The sequence below is a fragment of the Micropterus salmoides genome, unplaced genomic scaffold (genome assembly GCF_014851395.1).
Source record: "Micropterus salmoides isolate LMB-PRFRI ecotype aquatic unplaced genomic scaffold, ASM1485139v1 Ms_hic_scaffold_15, whole genome shotgun sequence".
NCBI classification, from domain to species: domain Eukaryota; kingdom Metazoa; phylum Chordata; class Actinopteri; order Centrarchiformes; family Centrarchidae; genus Micropterus; species Micropterus salmoides.
Window position 1 is genome coordinate 30,471,764 of NW_024040596.1, and position 11,709 is coordinate 30,483,472.

The 11,709-nt window shown below is 38.9% G+C and overlaps 1 protein-coding gene across 1 annotated transcript in view; it reads left to right on the plus strand.

Moving 5' to 3' along the window:
* The window catches only part of LOC119903447 (collagen alpha-3(VI) chain-like), a 30,003-nt gene extending 18,875 nt beyond the window's left edge, over positions 1-11,128 (plus strand). The window contains exons 31-43 of the mRNA XM_038719626.1: positions 1,203-1,235; positions 1,355-1,391; positions 1,506-1,517; positions 1,629-2,122; positions 2,256-2,358; positions 2,525-3,226; positions 3,357-3,459; positions 3,554-3,609; positions 3,938-4,198; positions 4,415-4,501; positions 7,103-7,162; positions 7,985-8,170; positions 10,271-11,128. Coding sequence (XP_038575554.1) covers positions 1,203-1,235; positions 1,355-1,391; positions 1,506-1,517; positions 1,629-2,122; positions 2,256-2,358; positions 2,525-3,226; positions 3,357-3,459; positions 3,554-3,609; positions 3,938-4,198; positions 4,415-4,501; positions 7,103-7,162; positions 7,985-8,170; positions 10,271-10,311 — 2,175 coding nt within the window. The 3' untranslated portion in view covers positions 10,312-11,128. The remainder of the gene's footprint in view (positions 1-1,202; positions 1,236-1,354; positions 1,392-1,505; positions 1,518-1,628; positions 2,123-2,255; positions 2,359-2,524; positions 3,227-3,356; positions 3,460-3,553; positions 3,610-3,937; positions 4,199-4,414; positions 4,502-7,102; positions 7,163-7,984; positions 8,171-10,270) is intronic.
* The last annotated feature ends 581 nt before the right edge of the window (positions 11,129-11,709 follow it).

The following is an 11,709-nucleotide window of genomic DNA, read 5'->3' on the forward strand; positions in this document are numbered from 1 at the left end:
AATGGTAGGCTTTATGATCAGAGACAGTTTTTATGGCACGTCCAAATTTTTGTCCATATCCCCCTCTCTTTTGTGAGGCAGTCAATCAGTCAATTGATGGTTTTAATAATGCGTTATTCACTCATCCGCCATTATAATAGTAATGCGCCAAAGTACAAGTTCACCTGTCTTTTAAAGGGACTGGAAGATGACACTCTGATTAGTGTATTGCAGGTTATGCCCAAAACACACCTATGACTAATTCACAGACTAAGTACAACCCTTTTTAACCATGCACCTGGCGCACTGACCATTTTTTCCGCCGTTAGCTAGCAAAAAAACCCAAGCCCCAAACGCAACTGCACCACTCGCTTCATGCCATACACGGAATGTTTGTCTTGTGTTATTCGAGACCGTCTTGGTCTCGAGACGGGTCTTAAGACCATATATTGATGGTCTTGGTCTCGTCTCAGACTTGACCGAAATTGTACTTGGCCTTGTCTCGGTCTCTGACGTTGAGGACTCTGTATTTTATTTCAAAACCAGTCAAGACCATAGCTTTGGGAATATCAATAAATTGCCTGTGCACTGTCTGATTTATTTAACATCCTAGCTTTGATTGGATGGAAAACGTATTGCTTCAAGTACAACCAATAACCCTGATTAAAAATGTGTTGTTACCCTTAACGACTGTCACCCTCCCTGAGATGGTAAACGTGGAGTGTTTGACGCTTACGTTGATTTCAGCTCTTAGTTTTTGTATGTGGTTGTTTTAATGGGAATGTGGATCTTTCAGATCAATTTGAGAAGTACCAATGATCTCGTTCCACATTTTAATTTGTGTCATGTAATGTGGGGTGTTCCTGGTCTTGAATCGGTCTTGCCCTCATTCAGTCTTGGTCTCGACTTGGTCTCAGCCCCTGAAATTCTTGGTCTTGTCTTGGTCTCGGTTTGCGGTTTTGACTACAACACTAGTGTAGGCTTTGCCATACTGAGTTGCTGCTTTGCTGGCTTGCAAAAAACACATCACCACAAGTGTGCCATTGCAGGAATGTTACCACAAATTTAAAAACTCTGGTATACTGCAAATACAAAGAGACCAGCGTTGTGGGGATGCATTTTAACTTGTTTGAAAATGGCTTGAATGTAATGGAGGCTAATATATATGTAGAAGTCCCCTAATGTTCACTAATTGCTGGCCATGCCTGTTGTTGTTCCCATAGGGCCTGAAAGGACGGAGAGGACCAGGTGTCGTGGTATGTCCTCATTTACTAAACTGTTTATAATTATATTGAATGAATAGAGCAAAACTAATTTCCGGTGCCTGTTATTAAAATATTTCAACATTTTTCTACAAATGTGTCTTTGTCCCCAGCAATGTGACCTGGTCAAGAAAATCAGGGAAAACTGTCGTAAGTATAATTTAATAACTATCAACAACATCCTTCCATGACAATGAAAAATAATGAAATATTATATGTGCTGTAAAAATGTCTCACCAAATATTATGTCGTTTTTTATTCCAGCTTGTTGTTATGGTAAGTATCAAAACATTTAATATAAAAAAATAATTATTTAATAACTGTTTTGAATGGGTATGTACTGTACGCACTACTACAGAACAAAATCCCCTATGTGTCCACCATTAGGTCAGCAGGAATGCCCGCTCTACCCCACTGAGCTTGCCTTTGCCCTTGATGCCTCCAGCTCCACTGACCGCACAGTATTCAACAACATGCGTAACACAGCCCTGCGCCTAGTCAGAGACATCACTATCTCCGAGAGTAACTGTCCAAGAGGAGCCCGTGTTGCTGTAACCCTCTACAACAGTGAAGTGACCACTGTCGTCCGGTTTGCTGATGCAATGAAGAAGCGTGCCCTGGTGCAGCAAATTGAGGGACTACAGAACCTGCAGACCAATAAGAAGCGTAACCTGGAGACGGCCATGAACTTTGTGGCCCAGAACACCTTCAAAAGAGTGCGCAGTGGTTTCCTCATGAGGAAGGTGGCCATCTTCTTTGTTGGTGGGGCAGTGGGTCAGACACAAGCACTTACTAATGCAGCTCTTCGCCTCCATGATGCTGGAATTGCCACTCTGTTCTTGTTCAGCAGTGAAGACAGAGAATTCAGCAGAGCACTGCAGGTAAAAGATATCTCAAAGGGGAACTTTGCAGTACATAGGTTTGGCAGGCATATATACAGTGTCTGTCTCCTAAGAAAAAATTATTGTGTACATTTGTATTTTTAATATTGTTTTGTTTCCCTTTGTACACCAGTTCAACAACACAGCCCTGGCCCAAGTAATAGTCCTTCCCAGACCTGGAACTGCACAGTATAATTCAGTCATCCAAAAGGTTATGAACTGCCATGTCTGCCTAGGTAAGAAATACCTTTTTGTTTGGGAAAATAGCCTTAAATTTTAACTTTGAGAGACATAGCCATTGTAAAAGAACCAGTGGTATGGCAACACAGGGACTTAAGCACAAATACATCTTTTGTCAATAAGAAATGAAAGTTATATTACAATATTCTTTTATTTTTTTAGACATCTGCTCTCCGGACCAAATGTGTGACTATGTGCCCCCATCGGCCAGCCGAGATAGGAGGTCTTTCACCACTGACGTTGACATTGACATGGCTTTCGTCATGGACAGCTCCGAGTCCACCTATCCAACAATCTTTACAGACATTAAACACTACATAGCGTACATAGTGGAGCACCTACACGTGTCTTCAAATCCCACATCATCTGTTCACCACGCTAGAGTATCTGTGATCCAGCAAGCACCTTACGAGTTCCACCACAACAAAACTGGCTCTCCCATCCATGTAGATATTGGTTTGACCGAGCACAACTCAGCTCAGGATATTGTCAAATTTCTGCTGGAGAAGACACCGCAGTTAGAGGGTAGCCTGGCACTGGCAAACGCTATCGAAATGACAGTGGAACAGGTGTTTGAGAAGGCGCCTCTCCAACGTGAAAGGAAAGTACTGATGCTCTTTGTGACAGGAAGTGTGGAAGACGAAGAAGAGCGGCTGGTGCGTATTGCCACTGAGGTCAAGTGCAGAGGCTACTTCCTGGTCATCCTGGGTGTGGGGGAGAAGTTGAGTGCTAGAGATGCTCGTGTCTTGTCACGCATGGCCAGTGAGCCCTCAGATGTCTTCTTCAAGCGGCTGGACAGCACCTCATACTTTCACGACAAACCTTTCCTGAACTTCGCCCAACTGCTGCCAAAGTACATCAGCAGTAAGTTCAAGATAAATATCAATGAATTAATGTGAATGCCTTTCTGAAACTTTAAATCAGCCAATGAATTCCAGTAATTGCATCAGTTTAGTCCATGTGAGAGACAATGTTCTGTCATTTCTCTTTTCAGTTGAAAATGCTTTCTACATGTCCCCTGAAGTCTCCAAAAACTGCAAGTGGTTCCAGAGTGATCAGCCACTAAAAAACCCCTTCACATCATCACACCAACAGCAGTAAGTATTGTGGTATTTTTTATGCCATGTCACTGTTTGCTGTTTGTTGGAAACACTGACAAGTTTTATGCACTATTTATTTTTACATTTATAGGAAACATCAGAAACAACATGAAAATCACCAAGCAGTTCATCAAATAAAGCACAAAGGTACGATTTTGGATGTACTAAAAGGAATTTGAGTTAACTATTTCAGGAGGCAATGTCAGTTCAAAGTGCTGTTTGATTTGGACTGGTTCATTCTGTTTTCTTCACTGTGAGTCATGCATAGCTAAAACAGACTAAGCAATCAGTCCACATTACATTCAGACTCGTTATACACTTCCCAGCAGAAAAAGTTTCTCTTAAGTTATTACCGGAATATGAAAAGTAAAATTATCTTAGTCATGCTGACATTCTTCCACAACAGCTCCTGGCCTACTGTTGGTTTCTGCAAACTGTGAACATGTGTTTTATTGTGCATACCTTACCCCCTCAGATGCAGATGAGCTGCACGTCTCCAATGTCACCTCCAGCAGCTTGAAATTGCGCTGGACCAGCCCAGACCCCAAGCTCTTTGTTTACTTTGAGGTAGTGGTGACACGGTTGCACGACCATACCCTGGTGCTGAAGACCAATGTGTCAGGCGCAGAGCTTTCCTTGGACAACTTAGAGAGTGCTCAAACATATCATGCTGTGGTCACTGCTTACACTGCAGAGGGTCAAATTGTCTCCACCCGCAAAGGCATCATCACTACCAGTAAGTCCTTAAACACACTGTCACCAAATATGTTGTAAGCTTCCTTTTCAACCCACAAGATGGCATATTATTTTAAAAAGCAATATGCAATATTTCCTCTGCCACATAACACAAAAGATAGAAATATGTTAAAAGGTTGACAGTAACTTGAAATATGATTACTGAGTTTTGAAAGTTACTTCATGCGCTTCATGACCACTGATTTCACTTTGACAGAAGCAGCAGAGCCTAAGCCAGTGCATAAGCCAGCCAGACAAGGCACCGGTAATGTAAATACCACACCACTGGACAAACCAGAAACTGGTGAGTGACTCATCATACACGCATATTCCTTTGTGTGTACGCATAATGTTTTTTGACCTGCATTCTGTCATTTTAAACATGCTTAACTTAGTATTTTAAAAACACTTATTTTATTTCAAACTGCAGTGCACACTACCCCATGCTTTGGGGAACTAAGAGTGTACATATGGCTGTGCTCATTGCCAGCAAAAATGAAACATCTTTGGATTTATATTATTTCTGCTGACCTCTGGCCTCATCAGCCACAGATCGGAACAAAAATGCACTGCAATGGGAACCAAAAAGGCTTAAAGAATGTGCTGTCTATAAACTTTAATCACAAATCCATTAAATATTTACTCTATATTTGCCTGGTGCATTAATGCTCATGGTATTTATAGAGTTGGCTGGGTTCCCTAGACAGAATATTAGTCACATAAATAAAACCTGATGGTTCAAATGTGTTATTTGTCAACTCCATACTGGCTGTAAATCCAGGAGTTTTTGAATAGACAAGCTTCTTCACCTGTCCTTCTTTCATTAACTTATGATTATAAAATAGACTTGCTGCATTTTACACAATGCTGTCCCAGAAAGGAATTAAAACACAATGCAGCCAAGACGGATTTGTGTCATAATTATCTGTAAGGAAGTATATGTGGGGTTAATTTCTGGGATTGGTCACATGCAGATAACCTGGACCACACAGCCATGCAGATCCCAGATGACTAAATCAACTAACATCAATAGAAGCTGTCATTATAACAAACTAACTTTTCAATTAATCTATGCCAACCTATGTATTCCTTTCTACTGACTTATTGTAATTTTCAAAAGTCCAAACTCCAAATAATGCCAGAACCCCAAGCCATCTGTAGCATGTTATGCCATTTTGTTGAATGCCACTTCCTTTGCCCTGTGAGAATGAACCATATCAGCTCTAAGACTCATGTGACCCCATTAGACCCTTCTAACTACCTGCAACATCTTTAACAGCACACAGAAAATGCTGTATGCCTCACATAGTTGTTCATTTAATCTTAACACAAACTCCTCCTCTCTGTGTGTCTGTCCTCCATCACTGCTGTTGTTTTTGTTTCTTTTTGCATGTTCTAGTTAATGAATTTGCAGACCCATGCTCACTTGACTATGACCCTGGAATGCCGTGTAAAGACTATCAGGCTAAGTGGTTCTTTGACAAAAAGAACGGGATCTGTACACAGTTCTGGTTTGGAGGTTGTGGAGGCAATGAAAATAGGTTCGACACTGAGGCCCTCTGCTTGAAAAACTGCATGAGGTCAGGTAAGTGGTTGTCAAAAGGAAATGTGACATCACCTGGTGTGCTGGTGTGATATAATGCAGCATGAGTGTCAACTTCAGATATAAAACCTACAAATGATGGTTTGCTAAACCTTGTTTCAGAGCAGCATTTGCCCAATCATAGCTTATCAGACCGTAACTAGGCACACCAGGCCTGTCAAGCTCTGGATTTCTTCACATGCTGAAATGGCGTGCATGAGGCTATATGAGTGATATTTGGTGGCTTTTTAAATCCACCATTCCAAAAAGCAAAAACAAAATTGGATGAAACTGCTTATCTGTTAACATACGCTGCATAGCCTAGCATGCCTGGTAAACTTGCTACCAACAGTAGTAACCCAGTGTTTAATCCAGAGGCAAGGGACATGTGATCTAACTAATTATAGAGGATTATAGAGGTTTGTTGTTGGAACATTCACTATGTGGGAGCCAAGTTACTAGCCAAGTTTGGCTTGGGGAAGATTACAATCCTGCAACTCGGGCCAAATTTGAAAACAAAAAAAACAAATAAAAACCATTTTCTCTTGTAAAAGTGAAGCATACTGTTTTAAAAGTCCTTTATCTTGCTTGACCAAGTTTTCCTATAGTAATGGCATGTTAGAACAAATAAATGTCTACAACACTTTTGTTCTATAGGACTAACTAGATGTAGCCTGCAATACACAAACAATGCTGCTCTTTTATTTACATAGCTGATAAAAATCTACTAGTGACAGTCATTCCATGATCATTGGAAATGAGACGCATGCTTTATTCACTTATATAACTGAAGACATTGTTCAAGAATTTACTGTGAATTTTCAATGGAAAATCTGCCACCATTATCATGTAAACTGCATATGTGCAGAGTAAGAATGGAAAGCTTGACCGGCATAACAACAGTAATTAAGAAGGCAGGGGTTTGTAAACAGTCAAATAAATACAAGCTATCCATAGAAGCTGAAGGTATTTTATTCCTTTATAATTCCTGATACAACTTTATAGATTTATATATTGAGGGTATAGTAAAATTAACTTATAAACTGTCACTAATCACATGAGCTATTGGGAAAATGTGGCTTGCATATATATACAGAAGATTGATAAGTGTGCTGGGAAGTTAAAGTAGAAAAGAAACCTGCCAATATGGATAATTTGTGACAGATGCGGACTGCATCTGAGTAAATGTCTGTGGTTATTTCTGACCACATTGCACTTGACCTCATGTAGCAAATCTTCCTAATAGTTTTTCAGCAGCTGGTGAAAGTCTGATCCTGTCAGCTGAAAATACATTGAATTTTTTAAATATTTTTGTCTCCACAGTTCCAGAACCTCAGCCAAAAGTTCAGAAGGCTGAACAGGTGGAGATACTCCCGGCTCCTGGTGAGTTTTCTGTAGGCCTACAGTATTGTGTTACTCTTCCTTCCTTTCTAACTCCTGTTTTGAAGACATAACTGACTTTGATGTGGGTGCACGTATGCTATTCAAATGCTAGCCAAAAAGAAAGAAAAAACACTTCCTTCTTGGCCTAGTTTTAAACAAGCAAATCCACGTCCAAATCCACATGATTCGAATCAAACCCTTTCAGATCACCTCTAATGTTGGGCATTTGTTTTGGACATCAAGTCACCAGTGGTGCATGTTATATCACTGTTACATAATTCAGTTAAGAATTGTTCTCACTTTGCAAAACAACAAGTCCGTTGTGTTCAACTACAAATCCACCTACCTCCTCCACCGCCCCTCAGATGGTCTAAATGACTGACGGAACAAGTAAAAAGCCAAGCATGGAAAAATTAGAAGGTTATGCTTTTGTCACACGAGCAAGCCAAGTTATAACGACATAGAAAATGAACGGAGAGTTCATTGTTTTTTTTGGCAGCGGTCAGCATTAAGAGCAAGTTCAATTAGTCAATACCTCATCAGCATCAAAGTAAATCAGCACAAGATACTCAGAGCAATACAAAGTCTACTCTAAACCAAATGTGCTATATCTCATGATTATGAAAGAATAATAGTGTGCTGAGACGGAAATGCTTTTGTTTTTTTCTTCAAACATTTATAAGCATCATACTGGTTTCCATTCTACAACACAAACTGGTCACTGGGAAAATACTGTTATGATCTTTTCATTCTAGTCATTATGTAGTAATGGTAATGGTAATGACTTTCCCTGTTTCTTATTCCTTGTCACTTCCTTCCCAGCGGCCTCTACAGCCGTGGACATTTGCCAGCTTCCCAAAGAGGAAGGTACTTGTGCCAAATTTGTCCTCAAGTGGCACTATGATGTTCCCAGCAAGAGCTGTACACGCTTCTGGTATGGAGGCTGCGGAGGAAACCAGAATCGCTTTGACACGCATGAGCAGTGTGCGAAGGCTTGTGGAAAACCAGGTACATGTCCTGTTTATAGCAATAATCTCCCAGTTTCATTGATCAGTTATTGTCTACGCACAGACAAATGAAGGGAAACACCGAGTGTAGGCGGCACTGTGGATCGTGCTAGGTTAGGTTACATGATGATGCTCCCAATGAGTACAATAGAAGTCAGTCATAGGGAGTCATGTTTGATTCATCAAAAAAGCAGTCACAACATATAAAATCCCTTTATTGTGCTGTTAATTTAAATTTTGACAGTTATCTGATACAGCACACCAAATAAACCAAGGTCTTGGAATTGGAGTTGGCATGCAAACTTGCCAATACAACTTAACTCCCTTACCATTCCTGGGGGATGCAAATGATCAATTACAGTAGCCTATACAGTATGAGTCATGCTGACAAACTGCTTTAGCGTCCCAGTGGTCCTTAAACTGTTGGCGGGCCCCCTTGGGGAGTCTGTTTACATGTGGTGGTGGTGGGGCATGAACTATTTTACTGAAGGTTTGAGAACCATTGTGACCATTTCTGTTGAAGCTAATTGCATTAATCAAAGAAAAAACATGATGTTTTCTTATAATTTAGTATGCCATGAAAAAAGCCCCATGTCTCATAATTCTGATTTAGTATCTCAGCAATTGCTGAGTTTAATTGTTCTACACATTCCATCAGCACACTGGAAGATGAATTAGTCTGTCTGTTTGTGGATTCACACAGCGGTGAAAAATAATTAAGTATAGTTACAATTTTGATGTAACTGTACTTGTATTTTATGGTACTTTATAATTCTACTCCACTACAAAGACACATGGATTTCACAGATTTAGTTACGGGTTACTTTTCAGATAAAGATTAAAACACGTATGGATGTTTATAAAACACATTGTTTAAGATTAGAGTTTTGGCTTGTAAACCCTACAAACAAGCATTTGGTGCCCATTGCCACATTTCAGATGTGTGTCTGTTTGTCAGTAACTCCACCAAAAAGACGTTTCCCCTCTAAATTTCTCAGATAGTCTCCTTTTAAAAAGTGTTAGAATCCTGAAAAGGAAATATTCATGAAAAAGAAAATACAACTAAGAAAACAATAGAAAATGTATACAGAACTGTTTTCTCTCTTACCCCATTAATCACCTCACAGCCCTTCAGATCTATCTTGTGTCTCTTTGAATTGGCCGATCCCTAGATTGGAAACCACTGGCCTTTACCTGTAAATGTAAATGTATATAAAAAAAATAAAAAATGCATATGAAGTTAAAACTAGCGGCACCTTAACCAGCTACGACAGTGAAGTGCTGCTTACACACTGTAGTGTATTAGCAATCTCTTGATGTGATATAAATGTCAATCAAGGCCCTTACTTTTGCTGATGATACATACAAGTTGGATTTTGAATGCAGGCCTTTTACATAATCAAGTATTTTTACATGCCTGTTCAGGACTATGTAAGTTTTGTTTCAGGTGATCTCTCACTATTTACTTTCCCAACACACTAATAAGCCTTAATACCCAGTTATAGAATAGTAGAGAGAGATAGAGAGAAAGTGAGGGCCACCATAAAAACTAAACTCTCAGCAGTACTTGGTATTCTCCACACAGATTCCATGTGCTGCTGAATGCTGAAAGGTGGTGATGACAGACAGGTTTCGTCCTGTCTGATAATTAACTCACACCACTCACAATCAGCGATTTGACTAATCAATTAAGTGCATTCTTGCACGACTGAAATATAGCAATTAGCAATGCTGCTGTAGCTATGATTACTCACTATGCATTAGTAATGAGATCCATGTCTCATTACAAGAAATGCTAGTATAGAGAATCAATCACAAAGTGCAATTAGCAATTAGCACATCATAATTATGACACAGAGAAGTAATAATTTTGAAGTATTGCCTCTAATTGTTCTGTGAATACATGCGCTTCCATACATTTTGCAGATAACATTGGTAAAGATATGCTACTTCAATAAACAGTTATAATTTGGTGCATGCAGTATTAGACTGCCAGAAGATAGTTTAAGTTATTTAAAGGGTTTGAGACATAATCTTAATATGTAAAAAAGTACCTTTACATAAATGGCTAACCATGATTTTCATTTCCATTCACCACCAGCACCCATCAACCAAGGAGTCATCGCTGCAATAAGAACATAGGACAAAAGTGTCACGCATGGCCAGCTTTCACCTCTGTTATTGGTATTCTGAGGAGAACCATCCAAAGTGGCCATACTGTTAGGATGCATTACCACGTCAATGGTGGCTGCACTGGATTCCACGAAAATGGACTTTATCCCCCAAATTCTTGAAGTAGTCTTTTTCACAACAAGATGGAAGGCAACACGATTTGCTGCATGATTTGTTTTAACCTACTGGTGCTACATCGTATGTTTGTTTTACAGATTGAGTTGTTGAGTGCATTTAGTTTTGTAAAGTCAAGTTTTCTGGAACAATGACATCATGACTTTTCATATTTTTTAAAATGCAGTTTTATGATTAAGCAAGAAACATATATGAATATCTTGGACAGAGATTAGCAATAAATCAATACACGCAGGACTGGCATTATTCAAAGCAGTAATCTTTTTTATATTTTTTACATTCCACATTCACATAGCAACAATTGCTTTTTTTAATCTATATTGTTTTAAAAATCACTTGATCCCTGTGGAACCATTCCTTCACTATTTTACAGTCACAGAATCCACAGCCATGTTTACACAAAACTTGTATGGCGATGTGTGTATTTAAATGACAGTGACCAACTGCTCGGATGCTAAAACTTCAATGTAATGTTAAGTGCACTTCTGGATCCACTGCCTCAAACACACACTTTCTAGCTATTGAGAAATGGAATGTACTTGTCAAGCTGTTTTTTATTTTTGTTTTATTTGGTTTTACTGAAATTTGTGTTTCATCTGGGTGTAGGGGAAATAAAAATGAATTAGACTTTCTAATAAACTTGAGCAACTGATTCTTTTCTTTCTTGTTTTGAATTAAGACTTAAAAACAAGAAACCGGTATTTGACATCCTTTCAGGTGGAGCTCAAAGATGAGCTGAAGATTGCATAAAACCAGAAGCTAACAGCATTCTATAAAGGTCATCTTTCATTTTATTTTGTATTATTTTACTTTACTTTTCCAGAGTTCATTTAAAATATGCTTGAATTGGAGTGAAACAAAGAGTAGCTGATTTCTGATTTATTACTGAAATCAATCCAATGGTTAATCTTGGTCGCATGTTACTAAATTTATTCATGTAAGTTGTTATCACTACAAATGACAGATTCAGTTAAACTCATAACCACAAAACAAGCATCAAAACAAATCTTTTATAAGTACATTAAAAGTATAGTTACACAGAAAAACACATAAGTTGTAATTGCTCTATTCTGAAGAATAGCAATGCCTGATTCCTGAATGAATTCTGAGTTCCTTGCTAACTAAGATATATGCTAAGCATTTATATAAACATTAATATATGGATGCTTGTGTTTAGACCACATTTAAAGTGGTACTTGCGATTCTTATCCAATACACTTTTTGTTAAATTGG